Below are 20,362 nucleotides of genomic sequence, written 5' to 3'. Positions count from 1 at the left end.
TTAGACTTTGTCGGCAAAGTACCTGTTTGAGCTACAACAGATTGATAGGATTCCTTGAAATTGAAATATTTATACATTTACAATTTTTACATCGTCTGCGAAACACTTTATAAAAAGATGTTATTAAAAGGACGCATAAAAGAATGTTAAAACCATAATATCTAGGGAGTTTGTGAACTTTAAAACTGTACATGTATATCATACCTTTTTGTATCAAAAACTTAAATTAATTTTAGCTCATCTGATTTTTGAAAAGTGATTGTCGTCACTTGATCGGCGTCGGCATTGGCATCTGCGTCTGCGTCTGCGTTGCATGATTCAGTTTTATATTTAAGTCAGCTTTCTTCCTAAACTGTCTAAGCTATTGCTTTGAAACATGCAAAACTTTTTTAACATCAAAAGCTGACACTGAACAACAAAAACATAACTCCATCTTGCCTTTTGCAAGAATTATGGGCTCCTTCTGGACTTAGAAAATCAGATTTCTTTGTTACGTTTTGTGTTTAGGTCATTTTTCCCCTAATCTAACAAAGCTGTTGCATTAAAACTTGCAACAATTGATTACAATCAAAATCTGACTCTGTACAACAAGAAAAATAACTCCACCCTGCTTTTTGCAAAAGATAATAGGTAAGGGTAGATTTTTCGGAAGCACAGAGCACCAAAAACACAGCCTCAGAGCCACGCATTTGCAAAGTAGGCCCACAACAAATTGAAGCTATAAAGGAAAAATATTACAGACGGGTTGCTTCAAACATCTAACAAGTACATATTAAATTATGTCAAATTTAGATAAAGGGTAGAATTATGGGCTCTTTTGGACTTAGAAAATACCAGATTTTTTTTTAGTTTTGCGTATAGGTCAACTTTTCTCCTTAATGGTCAAAGCAATTGCTTTAAAACTTGGAGCAGTTACTTGCAATTTAAAGCTGACTCTGCACAGCAAATGCCATAACTCCATCCTGCTTTTTTGCAAGAATTTTGGCCCCTTTTGGACTTAGAAAATCATTGGTAGGCCAATATTTCTATTATACAGAGACAAAAAATAATCAGATGAGCGTCTGCACCCGCAAGCCGGTGCTCTTTTTAATTTTGGTGTGACTATGTTTACAAAATGCTTCCGGTGAACTAAACGGCTCTTGTTTCAATTCTTTGAGTAAGGCATATATTTTATTGTGTCATTTTCCAGTACATATTAACACATTTTTATGAAACAGACAAACATCCGACACTTTCATTAAGCAATAAATCCTCCGTATATTGAGAGTTTCTCTTACACAATGATACGTAAAACCGAATCTGTTTGTATGAGATTATGCTATACTATGCTTGATTGAAACTGTATTTCGAAGTTTTGATTATATTATAATACAGAATTCCAGTTTCGATACGTGGATGTAAAAATAAAATATTGATCGTGTTTCAATGAACTGTTGTCCCATTTATCAATTACACAGGCTCAAAATAGATCATGTCCCTATCGTTTCCGCTTAAGCTGAACGTGAATTTGTATAGTAATATTTTGATGAAAAAAGAGCATTTTTTTTCAAAATTTGCAATCTATATTATGGGTAATTATTTCAACTCGTTTCGTTTTTTTTTTTTTGTTGTTTTTTTTTTTAATATAGTAAATCATTCATTTTAATTCTGTTGTAATAGAGTTTAAATTTGCCTTGAATAATTCTGCATATCTACCGATGCAAGGTTTGTCAAAGTAAATCAACAAAAAATGCTGCTAGTTCATGTAATCTATATCACATACAAGCTAGATTAAATCATTACACGGCTGTAAGAATGAAAATTAAGAATACTGATATATATTACATATGTTTTCTAATGAATATTGATCAATAATAAGGTTTATGTTACGGTTGTGCAATATGATCAAGTTTTATGAAAACAAAATATTGTTTCAAGCTTAAAAGTATGTTAAACACTTCTACAGTGGTAGTCATAACAGGTGTATAACAGGTGTTATAAAACTGTCTTTAAGAAGTTTTTTTTATGTTCAAACATAAGTGTAGACCAAGAAAAATGTCCAATATAGAAGTTGTTTTGTTCTTTATATATAGTTTTTTATATATGGTTGTCAAGTTTATAACAACTATTGTTGAAATGGTTTGATAGTCATAGAAGGTATAAGACTACATGAGACCCTAGAAAGTGTATTTTAAATGATTTAAGACAATGTAAACAGCACGTAGTACCACGTTATTAAGTTCCCAACCCCTTAGTTAATTTTATTTTTTCTGTTTGTTTGTTATATTGGGTTTCGCATCACATCACTGACCTTCTGTAAGTCAAGTAGATGCTTCCTTACACGAGGAATTAGAAACCTTAAAAAAAGGTACAAAATGATTAAAACGCCCATGTATACTGAATGCTCAAGGACAGACAAGTGTATGTTGTAATATTTTGCTCATGTAGTCTGTCTAAATTGTTTGTCTAACATGCTTTTGCAGCTAGTAAAAGTGATAATGATGAAGAAGTATTTTTATAAAAAAAATGACATTAAAATTTTATTGCTACTGTGCCTAGCCAAGTACTATCAATAGCAATTACTTGTGAATTTTCTAATTATCTGAGCCAAATTAAAAAAACAGTCATAAAAAGCGATAGCAAAAATAAATTAAAGAATTAGGGTATTTTCCAAATGTATCCAATTTGTACTGAACAGATGTCAGCATTTGATAAAAATAACATAACGGAATAGGGGGAGAAAGGTTAATTAGTATATTCTATGAAGAAAAAATTACCCATGAAGTAAAACCAAAATATATCGGAGGCGATGTTAAAATAACTTACATTAACCATAAACCAGACTTAAAACTATCACCAAAGGGCTAGTAGAGCCTGAACAAAATATGTTTAATAGGTAAATGATAAATAAGAAACGAATTTCCTTGTTCACCAAAATTTAAAAAAAAATCTTGTTATAAACTTTTTTATCATTTATATTGTTTCGATGATTTTTGTTTTCAAAATTCAAGCAAGTTTTATAATATAGGCATGGTACTTCAGTCATTATCAAAATATGTAAATAATATTGTCGTATTTGGTTTTGTTGAGAAAACAATTATGATATTTTGTCTTAAAATATCTTTCCTTAGTTGCAACTGTTCAAGGCCTGTGAATTGATAAATATATGCATAATTGTAAGTATCTGTATAAGACCTACAAAGGTTGGTATTTTTTGCGATCACATGTTTATAAATTATCTCAAAACTTGAACTTGTTCATAAAACATGAACATGTAACATTATGTTCGGCTATTCGAAAAGCCAAAGAATTCAATTTTTCTGGACTTGTATTACTTTTTGATTTTAGGAGATAAGGTTATGTCTCCACATAATATATGCCTTACACTCAAGTGTTTATTCATTTTTAATGACTAAACATATTTCTGTGCACTGTCTGAAAAATTGAGCGATGTTGCAATCAGCGTAATTACATTTTTTAAGTAAATGTTTATGGATCTTATTCCACTGAAAGAAGCAAGTACACCATCCATACCATTCATTCAATAAATGGAATTAATGGTGTCATTATTATTATCATTGTCATTATTACCATTATCATTATTTATATTAGTATTTCTCTTTTTATCACTTTTATAATCAATTTAGATGAATATTCTAAGTAAATCAAACTACCTAAACTTGTTTTCGTAAGTTGCAAAGTTGTGTACAATTGGTTTCCTGGATTAGTTACATGTATTACCTGATCATAATCAAACGTCGGATTTAATTATCGGTTGGCAAATCATCCCTGTCCACTGTTCTGCAAAAGCTTTCTTTTAAATGCAAAATGTATATGCATAACAGGCATATTGATAAACAAAACTAGACAATCATATAAAAGCACAAATGTAAAAATAGAGATAGCCAACAACTCTAATCTCAGACTCTATGATAGTTTGAGTACATACTATCTTTCAATGTAGACAATCAAAATTGTCTTGTATAAAAGTAATTTGTTAAAAAACTTCCGTTTTTAGTAGCAGTAAACATTTATACTGTGCGTAGATATGCATGCATAAAGTGTGATCTATATTAAGCCTGACACACTGAACTGTTTATAAATACAAAGTTTTAATTTTGTGTTTAAGCAGATACTACGAAATAATTATTCATAATTTTCAGTATGACTTTGGTTCCAATACATCTTTAAAAAGGGTGGAGTATGAACTCTGTATAGCAACGCATTTTAATCTTTGGCCTAACTTGTGATAATAATCCTTAAAATTGCAACGCCTAAAGATAAGAGACTTAAAGACTTTTTTCTATAAATTAGTAAGTATATGCAGTAAATGTGATTCCTGACAAGAAGAAAGCGAAACAGCCAGATCACGGCTACTAAATGCTAGCGCCACCACCAAAGTGTGATGAAAAGGAAAAGAGCTATCGACATTTCCGTGGTGCAGCTATCGCCCGTTTCTACTTGTAAACACGGGAGTAAAATTTATATTTCATCTGATATTTTTATTGATAGAACATTTTTCGAAAATGGGAGAATGAAGTGCCGTGTAACAACGCTTTTACTACATCATTAAAAATATAAGAAAAATATAAAATTTACTCACGTTTTTACAAGTAGAAATGGGAAATAGCTGTACCACGGAAAGTGTCGATAGCTCTTTTCCTTATCACCACACTTTGGTGGTGGCACTTGCGTTTAGTAGCCGTGCAGATGAAATACTATGTTGTGGATTGAAATATTCTGCTCACGTATACTGTTTTGTTAATAATTCGTTGCCGCCTAAACAGTTACCCTCATGCTGGATATTTCACATCCTTCACCTGTTAAAGGTTCGTTTATCAGTCTACTCTCTTATCATGTATTGCAGCCTTAATTGATATTGTAAAGGAATGAATCACTTTTGGTTTGTCTCTTCTAATTGTGGAGACAAATCATTGGGTATATGTTTAAGATGACGTTTATGCATTAAGAACAAACATTTTTTTCAATATTATAACAATTTAAAAATATATGCTTACATAATATCAACTCACAGATTATAAGAATGAAAACATACCTTATATAATTTCTTTCCACTGAGTCTGCTATGGCTCAGCTTGATTGTGTTTTATGTTTTGAAGTGATCTTCTTACATACTTTATTAGACATGAATTACCATATCAAAATAATTGCATTTTTAGTGATTCGGAACGGCCTCATCAGTAACTTCATATTTTAGAAACAAATTAAATTCGCCCGCATGCATATACAGAAAAAAAGGGTTTTCTTTGATTGTGCTGTTTACAGAAGACAAATGATCATTAAAAGGATTTCAAACAAGACACATAAAATATGTAATAGGGTTCCGCTTAAGGTATTAGGCCCGTAATAGAGTACTTCCTTTTGAAGAGTATTCAATTTCTGCCATAAACATACTTTGACTGAAATCTTTCAGAGAAGCGTAGGTTCAAGTCACACTGGAACCATTTTCCGCCCTTATTTTTCTCTTTCTAGTAAGCATTTACTTTTTTTCAAGACTTATTATTAACCTATTGTACAAAAGCGGAATGGTTTCATTTGATAAGTGATTTAAAAGTGATTCCATGCTGTTCAAAGTGAATTTAACAGAAGGGGGCCGAGATAGGCATCTTGAAAGATACTGAATAACATTCGGTAAAAGTTCTCTATTTTGCCGTTACTCTTTAGATTACATATTATTGAAGAGATGTAAGTATGTTTTACTTCTGCCTAGAGGTTTTTTCTCTTTTTTTTTCACTGATCGGAGCAAAAGTTAAAACAGTATAACAGGACTGGACCTTAATTTTTCAATATTGGAGTTAATTTCCTGTCTTATTAAATCCGTTTACTTGAGGCATCTTACGAAAAAAAGATATTTACAGTCTTATTTTGTGTTTTATAATTGTTTACCAGTGGTTTTATGTTTCTTTTATCAAAATTAATGGTAAAATGAATTCTCTGAAACGTTTTGGATAGTAGCCATTACTGTGAAATTTGTCTCTACATACACCTGAGGAAATACTATACACTATACAAAATTCATTAAAAACGGCACCATATAAGTTGTTTAAAATTGCAACACAGTTTGGAACACGGTCAACTATTAGAATATATACCAAGCAAATGCCACCTTTTAAAATTGCTATTAGGGGTCTAATACCTTAAGTCAGTACTAGGGTGCGTGAGAGGTGTTGCACATCTCCTTACCTCTCAAGAACATACACAATAAAAATACAACAGAGTCTGCTATTATTCTTCTTGGTTGCAATATTTGCTACCAAATGACCTTTATTACAGAATGTATTAACTATCACAACAGCAATCTTTAAGTACCGTGTGGTGGCTGTAAAAAAGTCTCCCCGTACTCAGATTCAGTGTTGTTATATTTTCTGGTCATGTGGGATAGTGGAGACCGTTCAGCATAATCTGTGTAATAGAGTTCAGCTTAGACCGATGATAGGGGGCGTAAGAGGTGTTGCAAATTTCATTACCTCTCATGAACAGACACAATAAAACCGAGTAATTACTATGCTATTAATCTTCTTGGTTGCATTCTTTGATTCCAAAGGATCTTTTTACAGATTTTATCAACTATCACAACAACAGTCTTAAAGTGTTGTGTGGCGGCTGTAAAAAATCTACCCGTACTTGGATTCAGTGTTGTTATATTTTCTGGTCCTGAGGGATCATGGAGTCGATTTAACATAATATGTGTAATAGAGTTCAGCTTAAGTCGGTGCTAGGGCTCGTGAGAGGTGTTGCACATTTCATTACCTCTCATGAACAGACACAATAAAACCGAGTCTGCTTTTATTATGCTGGTTGCATTCTCCGCTTCCAAAAGATCTTTTAACAGATTTTATTTTTTTTAACATAAAAAGACATAAACCTGTTAAATATAAGGTTTGACCATGTACTGGGTAGAGGCTGTTTCTATTCTCTCAAAAGTTAAATTAACATATTTATAAGCAGCTTACTTAGATTTGAAGAGTTATCATACTTACGTAATAGTATTGCTTTCACATTCTTTCAGATTACACTGTTTAGTAGACTTATCATACTGGTAAAGCAATGATCAATTTACATAGACACATCAATATAAACACTTTCTAAAGCCAAGTGTTAAGAGTAGCTGATTTGACAAAAACAAAACAAAACAAAAAAAAAACATAAACTTTTTCAATTAACTCTAATTCTATATAAACGTTTTCTGAAAAGTAGCAATTTACTTATAACAAATTTGTGGGGAAAATAAGAACACTAGTACTGAATATCCATCAACAGAAATTTTGTTGGAGGAACCTTTCATTGTACGTATTCCAGACAGTATACGAAATAAAAACCTGAAGCTTTACATCACATGTAGCATTCATACAGTCAGTTAGTGCAAATCATTGGTATGTATTGTGAAATATATGTTACTAAATTTATCAACTTTTACAGATTATCTGTAAATATACCACTTTTAGACCTGTTTCTACTACAAGGTTGTTTATTTGGAAAACATATTCCGCTTTCTGCATGGCTAATATGCACGCATCTCAAAAAGTCAAAATAGAGTTATTCCAAAATACGGTTGCTGGCTCGTTCTATCTTTTTTAAAATGTTCCGAAGAATTATTGAACAATGTTGAGTAAGCTAAGAGTAAACTCCCTGTAAATACTGAATATAGCAAACGAAATAAAGCCATCTACAAGTTTGCCACAAATGGTATTGTATGACAAACTACGTGGCGATTTGGCTTCATCATAATAATTATTCATAACATGCCATTGAATAATTAAACACAATTTACTCAAGATTATGTGAAGGCAAGGTGTTAGAGCAAACATTATCTTGGAATTTTAACTATTCCTTTTTCAGAAAGAAACAATGGAAAGCGCAACCGAGAAATGGCAGATTTAGAAGAAGTGCAAACTGGACAAAAGAAGCCAAGATACATGTTAGGGAACACACAAAAAGGTGTGTAAACATTAACGTCTTTAATGATATTCACGTGTAAGGTATTAGCATCATAAAAGTTGTTCCAGTTTGATGATATAAGAAAAGGTCGTATTATCCATTCTTTCGTTTTGCAAAAGAATGCAGCAATTAAGTTTAGGATCTTTATTATCTTTATATGAACATATGCTCAAATTACTCAGATATATCTATTCTAAGGAGTGATATAAATTATATAACCAACTAGCATGTTCGCTGTCTATACTAAAACTAATACTGTATATACAGTGAACGATTCAATTGATATGATTATGTAAGTGTAATTATAGTATAAAAATTGCACATTTTTCATCCTGATAAATGAAAATAAAAATGAAGTAATTCCACTCAAAGCATATCTTTTTCATGTACAAACAATTTCTCTTTCGACACTTACTCTTTTGTACTAAATACACCTTTTCACTGTATAGAAGAGGTTTCTTCCCAGATTTGCTCTTGTGTATCAAACGCCTGTTTCACAATTTTTCTCTAAGCTTGATTATATGTATCAAAACCTCTGCCACAATTCAAATGTCTAAAATAATTTATATCTTTTGAATCGGATACTTTTCATAAAGTAAAGAGTTTTCTAGACTTGTCTCTGTCGATTAAATACCTTTTTTACATTGTCAATTAAATGTTTTTTCTACACTTGCTGTTGAGTATGAGACATCAATTTTGAAATTCAGGCTATCTAAACATAATATTACGCCTTTGTATCAAAATACTATTATCAACGCCCGCCCGCTTAGCTCAGTAGGTAGAGCGTCGGTCTACGGATCGCGGGGTCGTGAGTTCGATCCTCGGGCGGGGCGTATGTTCTCCGTGACTATTTGATAAACGACATTGTGTCTGAAATCATTAGTCCTCCACCTCTGATTCATGTGGGGAAGTTGGCAGTTACTTGCGGAGAACAGGTTTGTACTGGTACAGAATCCAGGAACACTGGTTAGGTTAACTGCCCGCCGTTATATGACTGAAATACTGTTGAAAAGCGGCGTTAAACCCAAAACAAACAAAACAAACAAATCAACTGAGAGATGTTCAGACTTGATTTTGTGTACAAAATTGCTCTTTCACATTTTTTCACATTTGCTGATATGCTCAAACATTATGTGAAACTGTACGTATAGACAACGAATTACGATAACATGGTTTCTATCGGAGTTATGATCCTTTGACATTGCTTTCAAGGGCTAACTATATGAAGGAACTATAGTATGTCCAAAGATTTACGGAGATAAACAATCTGTATCAAACAGTCATTATTCCTTTGACTGAAACATTTATCTTTAAAGAACAAGACTTGGTCACGATTTCAAATGCAGACTTGCAAAATTTCATTTACCAAACAGGAAAGAAATACAACGGAATTTGATCAGTATTTCTTAAATTAATTGTAATTTTCCTGTTTTGCAAAACAGTGTTTTAAAAGTGTGAATGAAGAATACAGGGAAATTTTAAACATATTAAGACGACGTTAGTATTTGTTCTACAAGGAAACTGCATAAAACTGTTATTTCAACAATTATTTATAAAATTACAGGACTAGTACGAAAGTCTACAGCTTTAAAACTCTCGTATGCTCGTCCAAGATTACAGACAAGAGTATTTTAAAGTAATACACTGTGTGTATGTTTAATAAATTAACAACTTTGATTTTGCATGATTCTGTAGATTTCAGTTTACAACTGTAAAACGACTGTAAAACAGTTCGAATTCTGCAAACGAGATACAGCAGCTGTAAAAAACGTACATTTTACACATACACACCTACAGGTCTTTTACAGCTGTAATGTCAAAATAAAGGTCTAATACAGACGATTTACAGCTGTGAAATATGTCCAGTTTTCGTACAGGGGTCACTTTCGAAACTTTCGAACATTCTGTTGTATTGTAAAGAAAACCCCTCATTTTTAACTACTATGAGAAGTGATTTACAACATCAGTATGGAATTACACGAATGTCGTTTATGTTTTAATGTGTTTTTAGAATTTGTACATATACCACTTATCCAATCTTTTGATTATTCCTTCAAACTAATGATATAAGAATGCAAGTTAACACATATTTAGTACTGTAAATATCTATAACTATGTGGTTATTAACATTAATTGTAATCTTTTTCGTAGAATACAACATAATTCTAATTACATATTAAATGCTTTTATGTTAGGTCGTTCATTCAATATAAAAAGAAATTTCGTCGAAGTTACTCAAAGACCCATCCACTACAAAACGTAACGCTGTATAATATAATACCCAATATTTGTGTGTATAAAACTCCTCTTTGACTATATTAACTGGGTTTTTTTATGGACTTGCTCATATCTCCAATTATGTTTAGGAGGATGTTTGTAAGGCCTTCATAGATAATACTCCCATCATTGAGTTATCAGACACTTTTGATTGTGCAACTTTCGGCCAAGAAAGTTTCTATGATGATAAATTCTAGTAGGCTTAGTTTGAACTCTTCATTCTCAAGTCAGATGATTCAAATAGATAAAGACATGATGTTTGTGACGAGCCTTAAAACTTTTGTATGACGTATACGTTTAACTCCTTCAACATCATTTTTGTCGTTTTTGGCAACATGTGGAATTCCAACTTTTTCTATATTCGTAATTTCATAGTAACTTCTCCATACACTGACTGCTGTTTATAGTAAATTAAATACATGTATATTTTGCAACGCTAAATCAATAATTTTGTACTGAGGTATAAAGTGCAACCTTTCTCTGCCGCCTTTTTGATAAAATTTAGTCAAACTGTACAAATTATAAATGTCAATACAAATTTGATACAAACTTATGTATTAATTAATGATTCGGGATACAAAATTCAGATAACAAAAGCATTTATTTATTCATTTGATTATATATATTATTTAACAAATATCATAAAACACCAAGATCTTACAGACACATATTCGTTTCAAATTTAACTTACTCTGAGCTGCCAATATAATTTATACATCAGTGAGACTTTTTTATAGTTATGCACATTTTATGAGGGGAAAAAAGAAACTTTATTACATAATTATTATAGTATCATAGATAACTTAATAATCTTCATTTACAATTATGTACTATCAAAACAGCAACATTCAAGTACATTGTGCGATTCAGTGATGTTATATATTCTGGTCGGTTGGAAGCATGGCGTCCACCCAATCACTATGATATAGAATTATGCTTAAGCAGGTGCTTGGGACGTGAGGGTTCAATTACATCTCATTTACAGATTTAATAAAACCGAGCCTGTTAGAAAGATATGATCACTTTCTAATGTTTTGCTAGATAAATTACGTATAAGATTTTTAGGGGTATTTTGTTCCCTATTCTACAATATGTAAACATTTTCGTCTATTTCGGAACAAATTTTAACATCAATGTATTGAAATATATAATAAAATCCATATTAAGCATTGAAATGAAATATTTTCATCTTACGGATGGAAGGGAAAACAAAGGGAGACAACTGGGTGCTCCTGGAGCAGGTACTATTCTGTTAATAAGTATATTTGTTAAATTGATAATAATTTCATCTCAACAGTCAGTGCATTTATTATTATCTATTAGTTGAGATATTGAATTGGTGTCGTGTCTTCTCTCCGCCAACACAACAACTCGATAAACCGGTTGATTGCCTTAGTTAAAGAGGGTTTATTGTGTGTCTCTACGTCAGTAATACAAATAGTACTGTTATAAATGGAAACAAGATCTCCTCCAAGCGGGGCAATATACGCCCGAAGGGTTATATCAGAGGATAGGAGCAAAATTTAAAGAACTTGACTGTTGAAGCCTTAAGTACTGGAACAACAAAGGGAAGAAATTCCCCCCTCCATAAAAAATCCTTACCAGGTACAATCATGTCAGAATACACCTAAACATTGGATAATTGTTGTACCAAAGAAAGTATTCGGTTTTTCCATACGGCCAATAATAATCAAGTTATAAATAAAAGGGAAGTAATTCAAAAAAGTTTATTGTAAGTAACAAGAACACCGCAATGCAGATCAATATACACACATAACAAAGTCATATGGCCTTTGACCCTAAGAGTAACATTGACCTTGATGCAAGCCATCCGTAACATGCGCTCAGCATGTTGTCTAGATGTGGAATACATTTGTGCCAAGTTTCTTTGAAATCTTTCAAGCAGTTCGAGAGTTACAGAGCGGAAACGAAACAAACTAATATGACCTTTGATCCCCAAGTGTGACCTTGACCTTGAGGCAAGCCATCCGAAACATGCCCTGTACTAATTTCTCGGATACTGCAAACGGACGGACGGACGGACAGACGGATACGGGGGGTATAACATAATACGTTCCTTCGGGCGTATAAAAGAGATCTGGTACAGCAGCGACACTTTATAGTATATATATCGTTTTCAGTTCGTATAATTGTGTATTTTCCTTTCTTATTTATCATGCTGGAATTTCATAACAAACGAAACCAATAAATCAAAAATCTCTTTCAAGTAAGCTTATATATACAAAATGCTACACGTGTTTTCTGGGCCTTATTCGTTTCTGTATTCAATTCTACTTCGAACATTTCTATCAATATATTTAAAGTTTTCTAGTTTGATATATCATTAATTATCGATTTGAACTTCAGACTGCAAGGGAATTTCAAATAATTATTTCATGATAAACTAGACGGACAATGAGGCTGTCTGCCGCTTGTTACTAATAGTATTGTATTTTCACAACAAAATAGATACCTATTTTGAAATTCGAATTATAGTCATCTATCATGAAAAAATTTAAGGATTACTACCCATAATAGGCCTCAATTTCATCAAAAGCGTACATACAACTTGATAATGTAAGCTTTACAAGGTACATATTGACAAGTTATAAAGTGACAGAAGTTCTCAAAAATTTCCTTTTAATTATCTCCCCCGAATATTTTGGTTTATCATGAGTTATCTCCCCTGAAAACAAGAAAATAATAATTTTCTCCTTTTCCCTGCGGGGAATTTCAAATTTCGGTGATATTTATACCAGAATTCTACCGCAAAAGTTTCTCGAAACTCAAGTTCAGATTCTCATAATCAAAGAAATTATATATTTTCCATAGGCATCAGTGTTAACTTCAATACCGATTATCTCCCCCAAAAATGATAAAATTTGAAAAATATCTCGGTGAAACATTTTTAATTTTGAATGTCTTTGAAGTAACCAAATGTCATTAAATATTACCATCCAGTTACAAGGTATGAAATATGGCAATTACACCATGTTATCCTTAAAAGCAACAGGGATGATCATAACTCTACAAAAGTCTTGCATTTGACATATCTGTTTTCCTTTGGTCTTTTTTCAGAAAGAAGAGCGAGTAGTGACTGATGCTACAAGTCAAGACGGCATTTTCATCATTTGCATGTTAATGTCTGAGTAAAATAAATGTGAATTGGGTATTCATTGTTTGTTTTCACTATATATCTTTTAACCTTTACAATAATGATATCAATGCCTGTCCAATTTCGATTTAATCATTTCCATCGACGAACAATAAAAATAAATCAGCATGCAAGTTACACTGGAAGCTGCCATTTTCTTGACCTACAACTCTGTTGAGAGAAAATGATTAGGATTTACTTTGGCTTTGTCCTACACTGTTCGCATGTAAAAGATTTAAACTGCTGCTGATGTATAAGCAGAGAACATGGTACCTTTATACCATTTACTCTAAAGTAAACATGTTTTTTTCTCTAGTTGGATTTTGAGCTTTTCTTGAACATAGCACGGAAAGATAAACTTATAACCACAAGGTCTTCGTAGTCTCAAGTGAAGACAATGTGGAACTTTTTACTGCACCCATTTAGAAATAAAAAAAAATGTACTTTCCGCATGCATGGCTCTTAAGGGAGAGTGCTGTCCAACGGGTCGTAGAGTCGTAAGTTCGTTCATTTGAAGAATGATGATGGTTTACTGGACTGGTGTCTTTTTAACATATAGTTTGAGGTTCATTTGCCGATGTTTTTTTATTATTTGTTGTTTTTCTTTGTGCAAGGACAGAGGGATCAAATGGGTAGATCAGTACGCAGAAGGACTGACTTGAGGTGATAATGCATGTTCATATGCCTTGTTAGATATTATAACTTTTGAAGTTAGGGTATACTGTTTCGAATAAGCTTGACATTCACTATAACTGAAAATTCTTTGGAACGGTCCAAAGCTCCCAACATCTAAAGGCTTGAAAATATGACATGTACATGCAGGTGGGATGGAAAATACAATATGGTGTTATTTCAATGATATATGCCCATTGAATGTCAATTATATAGTCCGATCATCACAATCTTCGCACATATTTGATGAACTGGCAAAAATGTCCTGAAAAGCCTTGACATTTGACTAATTGCTGTCGGTGATAATACATTTGACGCCAATTGTTGCTTACTTTTAGATCAGTTTATACTAATCCATTTTATCTCTGGAATGACGAAAATTAGTCGCAATATTGTACAAAGTGCACTTCCACACCAAAACCAGTATTGATTACAGACCTAAAAGATGTAATTGCAGGCACTGACCTTTCCGAACTTAATATAATGAGGAGTATTTTCTGTTTGTGTAAATATTTCGTTAAGGTTGTCTTTGATTTTATGCTTAAATAATTTCAAAATACTTACATTGGCTTGTAAGTTTGCTTTAATCCTGAGGTTAATGTCTTATAACACCATGTTCAAAATAGAAAAAATTGTATACCCTACAGGCCGCTCAACTCACACAAAAGAAATGAAAATATTGCAGGCTTGAATTTATTGATGGACGACAGTGGAAATACATGCTACCGTCAACACCCTCTAGCCCCGTTTTGAACAGAACACACCATTGACTTATGATACAAGTATCAAAAACTGTTTAAAATCATCCGCAGATGTTCATAAGGCGATGCACATGGGCTTTTCGATGATACATAAGTGTATAATTCCATGAAAAGCGGTGTATGGTCCCAAGTTTAATTTAGTGGCTTCCCCTAAAACAGAAAACAATGGGCATAACTAAACAAACTGGAATTTAGAGAGGGCAACTGAGGTTACGCAGCCTGCATATCACAGAAACTGCCAGTTCTAAGAAATATTATAATGCAGGCACCATATCCAAGGGGTGATTATACAATACCCAAAGCTATGAAACTGGAACCACCCGCACCGAAATGTTCATGCTAAAATACTAAGCAGTACTAATAACATAACATAAATGTTGTGCTGACTGATCTGGAAAGATCGCAATGTGACAGTCCCGATTGAATGTTTGGGGAGACATTTTACGGCCGCCACACTGTACAAACAACGCTGCTGTGATAAGAAAATGAAAGTGGATACTCAAATCAGGTGAGGTCTTTTTAATGTTTTGCGAAAAAAAAATGGCTTTTTGTTCCTGAATAAACTATGATGATGAACCTAGAATGACAAAGGTGGGAATATCGTTTAAAATCTACTGTATAATTATTATAAATTCGACAATGCTACCTATTTACAATTATTTAAATCCCTTTCTGATTAGTCCCATATTTTCACTAAATCAGTTGTATATGGCATAGGTATGGCATTTTACTTTGCCGTTTTCTTTAAGAAACGAGATGAATTTAATCAATTTAGCACAAAATTGTACAGGTGTTATTAAGCGATGGCCGTGTAGAGCTCTGGAGTTCATATCTTTTCATCTATGGAGATTTTTATATTAAATTTTCCGCTATATGATAAAGTTATACCTATGGCAGTCGGACAATACCACCTTATGTAGCATGCCACCTCTCTATGGGCTACAGTTAATGTAAACGCTGCGACAAAGTTTTGTTTGCAGAATGTCATATCTAGAATTTTTTATGCAAGCAAGCATCCTAGTGATAACACATTGACGTTGGTCAAATTGGCTTGCTTATAATAGTAAAGAAAGAATTTTTGATGTTTCGGCAGGAAAAGCTAACATGTGATAAAAGAATATTACATTCTTGACTTTCCACACTGAATTCATTAAAGCCTGAATTTATCAAAGCCTCTCATTCAATTACTTATTCAAAGTAATATGTCGACATAGTTTTTATGCCTTGTTTTTTTTTAATGTATCTTGTGTAAAGAGTATTAAATGAGTGTCGTTCAATGTCTATGTATGTTCTAGAAATGCACTTGAGAGTGACGGTATGATTCTTACGTATACTGAAAGCGACTGAACCGAGCTGCTACTATTCTTCATTTTCAAAGGATCTTGAAGTACGTTTTATTGATATTTATGTTTTGTGAATCTTGGCAGTTATCCGGACTGCATTCATCATCATGAAATGAGGAATTTTATTTATGAACAGGGCACAATGCCATCTCGATCAGGATCGGAACCTCGAGTTTCTAGAGCTATATATGAGATTGCCCCTTCAGAAATAGTGTTTTAAATATTCCTAAAAAGGTTCAGTCTTACTTATATTTGACATAGATTGAACATAACAAGTTCACGCGATTTCATCTTAAATGTGTCAATTAAGGAGAGCAATTTGACAGCGTTAAGCCCGATCTTATTATTTCAGCAGTTATAAATACTACTAATGTAGATTTTTCTGAAAGAAGCAAGCCGAAAGTTATGACTAAAATGACAATGTATCCATTGAATCATGGACTATCAAAACTGTAAGCTTGACGGATTGTAAGAGAGGTGGGAAGGCGCAATTTCTCCCTCCAGAAATCCGCCCTGGGTACGTCTGTGAACCATGTACTATCTTTAGTGCTGAAAACGACTGGTGAGAAAAATAACTGTGTTGTATTCCTCTACGACATATCTATTATTAAATGTAAATCTTTAATTTCTAATTTCCGCATAATTACGCATCGGATATGCGATTCGGCATTCTTCGGACATAGCTGTAGCTGAACACGCATGTGATTTTACATAAAAAACCCAAAGAATGCTGAATTCGAACATGAAGAATACTTAATCTGCCGAATGTTATTACGACTAACTACCTTAAGACAAATGAACAAAATCCGAGCTATATTTTAGGCTCTGCTTTTAGAGCCGTCACTGAACAACTCTGATTTTGATTACTAGTAGTTTAGGTACTAGGCTCGTGTCTAACATCAAATCACTTGTCAAACGAGTACGCACATATTTTCATATAAATCAGCTTTTTACTTGAAAGGTATAATGTAGTTTAAGTATACATATAATACGGATACGAGTTCGTTTAATTGAGACACAATTATTCAGATACACAATGTACCTTCAAACTTACCGAAATAATAAACAACTGTCTACAATGGCTAGAAAGATAAAATGTGCTGAAGTGAAAAAGTTAACTGTTTTGTGTATATACAACGGTCATAAAGGGTACCTTAATATGAAATCTCTGCCTGTATTAAATAATAAGTTCATACCGCCATTTAAACCCCCCACACGCACATTAAAAACTTAGTAATGATCCGTGCAATAAACGGACACAAGTGATATAGTTATATAACACTGTATAAAATGTGACTCATGGACAACATGATCGCTAAGTAGCTACCATAATATTGTCAGATGTAATCTATCTAAAATTATAAAATCTCTTGAGGTTATGATATGCGTGTATGAAACGCAAGGATACACTTAGACTGAAAGCTTTCTCTGTTCTACATCAATTAGCAATGAGGCAGAGCCTGATTGGGTTTCATGCGCTGGAGTATAGCCAGTTTTCATTTCTGTTTTGTAACATTACTGATATCTGTGTGCATATAGGAAGCTAACAATTATTTTAATTTTGTATTTTTTTAACTATTGAACTATCTTCGGTAAGTATTTTAACATTAAGAATGTTATAGAGTTTTAAATAAGTAAGCTGTTACTTCCCTATTTGCATATAATATTTTGTCATCAAGTAAAATATTTTAAGGATAGTTTTATTTCTTTCATATATTTATATTACTTTCAAACGAAATTCAGTTGCATTTTCTCGAAATCTGTAAACCTTAATGTTAAATGGTTGATTTAATTTTTAATCTTTAGGAATAAAAATGAAAAATACGAGACAATTAGCATAACTTTGAAACGTCTGTGAAATCCATATACCTATATGACACAAGAGTGTATGTTTTTTTTTCTTTTTTAGATCATAGAAGTTTGAGAAAATAAAAATGACCACGATGATGAATGAAAAGTGGACGATCGCCTTCAAGCTGGTAGACTTCAACAAAGATGGAGTCGTAAATGTTAAAGACAGAGACGACTGTTTGCAGTCGTTTATCAATGTCTTCAAACCGGATAGTGGTCGAAAACAAGAAATAGAATCTCAACTAAATGAATTCTGGGATAAAATTGTATATCTAACCGATGACCCGGATTGGAATAAATCCTTTAATCTTGATGAGTTTATAGCCTCGCGCAGAGAATCATATACCAAAGATTCTGCGAAGACTGTCTCGGTTGTTCGTGAGGCTTTGAAGCAGCTGATAAGCGCAGGTGATGTTGAGGCATCTGGCAGCTTTTCTTTCGAGCAATTTAGAAACCTTCATGAAGCCTTCAATTTGAAAGATGATAACCTTGTGAAAGGTATATGCAGTATGGCTGGATCAGAAGGGGATGGTAAATGTTCTGTGGATAGTATTGCAGGATTCTATACAGAACTGGCAATGGGGAATGACGAAGGGAAGCATGAACAGTATAAAGCTGCTCTAGCATCAGTCGGATTTATGTGACAATATTTATACAGATATGGTGTCATAAGTAATTAACACTAGTATAGACGAAAAACCCTAAAAATTTAAAATAATTTATTTAGACTAAAATTTAAAACAATGTATGAAAGAGTACCCCAAAAATTATTTTCACCGGGAATAACAAATTACATCTAGCATTGCTAAATTAGTCAAAATGTTAACTTGATAAAAAAAAAAAGACCAAACCAAACTGTTTAGCGGTGAGAATCATTAAAAGATCAAAATAATTGTTACTTATATAAGATATTTTTGTTTGCAATTATTAATTCAAATATCAAAAGGTGAAGGTTATTTCCCACTTATAAAGGCAAGCAGAATTTTCGTTTTAGGAAAGTAGAGTTTTTGTTTTAATGTTTTTTTTTTTTTAAATTTTATCTATAATTGTCAGATGGCAAGATGTTTAAACCCTTTAGCAAATCGATATATTTCATTGGGTGACTATTTACACGTGCGAATGTCGGCAAATTCCACAACAGCAAGCGGGGCTGACTAGCGGACAATCGAAGAAAGCTTTTGATGTTTATGTCATTTCGTCTTATTATTGTTCATAATAAGGCAATGTCAAAATATATGGAAATTGCGCATATACTGTTTGTATATTTCATATTGCCTCTTTCAAATAACTTGATCATTCATTAACATGAAACCTTAGGAATACAGCTCTTTTAGCTTAAGCATGCTTAAGAAAGTTGTAATATAGAAATATCGGTACATATATGTCTTAAAATGCATATTTCAATATGGAAGATTATTTATGCAAAAATTCTATTATTGTATTTGATCAAACGCTTTGATTAATGACAATATTATTGCATTGGTAAAGTGTTTTATTGTTGATGACAAACATTATTGCATTTGGTCAAATGCTTTATGATTATGACAAACATTCAATTGCATTTTGTCAAATGCTTTATGATTGTAGACAAATGATGTTATGTAACCCCAATTTTGATGAATATAAACACTATATGCTTGGTGTTTGATAAACATACTTCCTGCATAGCTCTATATCAAATGTTCGCATGCATATACTTCTATTAGTCTGATGCACAGAATAAATCAATGTTTGCATGTATGACTATACTTTGATTTTGTAAAGTTGCTCTTCCATATGCGTTTGCATTAATTACAGTTTTAAATAGGAAAAAAAAAGAAATTTCGCACTTGGCACAGCGACAAGCACTATCACCTTTACACTAAGTTCCTTGACTTCAACGAAGCCGGGAACCGGCAAATTTTGAAAAATTTTAACGTAGGGGCCCCAATGTCCTAAAATTATAAGGACTATCCCCAGGTTTGTTCAATTGCTATAAAGGAACAACAACGAACAAGTTCTTTTAAATTCCCAGTATGTTTTAAAATAAAAATTGTTTCTTCATTTAACTTGCTTACAATCTATCCAAACAACATTAGAGAAACCTTCACTTGTGAAAAAAAACTTACAGAAAATGTCATAATCGTAAAGGAAAAAAATGTGAAAATGAAAGTAAGATAGATCTCCGGTTCTAAATTTAGCGCGTTCAAACGTGGTTATTAATAAAACCGGTACGGCCCAAACCACGGAATAGCCGATTCTGATTGTACGGAAACCCCCGAAACTTAGGGAAACGGAAGGCTAATATAATTACGATGATATCGTGTCGATATCAACTTACATATTTAGAATTTAGTAAAAAAAAAAAACCACTGAACTTTATGATG

General features: G+C 32.6%; 2 protein-coding genes across 2 annotated transcripts in view; both read left to right on the top strand.

The window, feature by feature from the left end:
* The window catches only part of LOC123562455 (uncharacterized), a 332,370-nt gene that overhangs the window by 269,900 nt on the left and 42,108 nt on the right, over positions 1-20,362 (top strand). The gene's annotated exons all lie outside the window — the stretch shown is intronic.
* LOC123564923 (sarcoplasmic calcium-binding protein-like) lies at positions 17,544-18,688 on the top strand. Its single transcript, XM_045358853.2, has 2 exons — positions 17,544-17,737; positions 18,055-18,688. Exon 2 carries the CDS (start codon positions 18,080-18,082, stop codon positions 18,638-18,640), a length of 561 nt encoding a protein of 186 aa, XP_045214788.2. The 5' UTR covers positions 17,544-17,737; positions 18,055-18,079; the 3' UTR covers positions 18,641-18,688.

This window comes from Mercenaria mercenaria, chromosome 2 (genome assembly GCF_021730395.1).
Source record: "Mercenaria mercenaria strain notata chromosome 2, MADL_Memer_1, whole genome shotgun sequence".
Classification (NCBI taxonomy): Eukaryota; Metazoa; Mollusca; class Bivalvia; order Venerida; family Veneridae; genus Mercenaria; species Mercenaria mercenaria.
The sequence above is the reverse complement of the archived record's forward strand: the minus strand, read 5'-3'. Positions and strand labels throughout refer to the sequence as shown.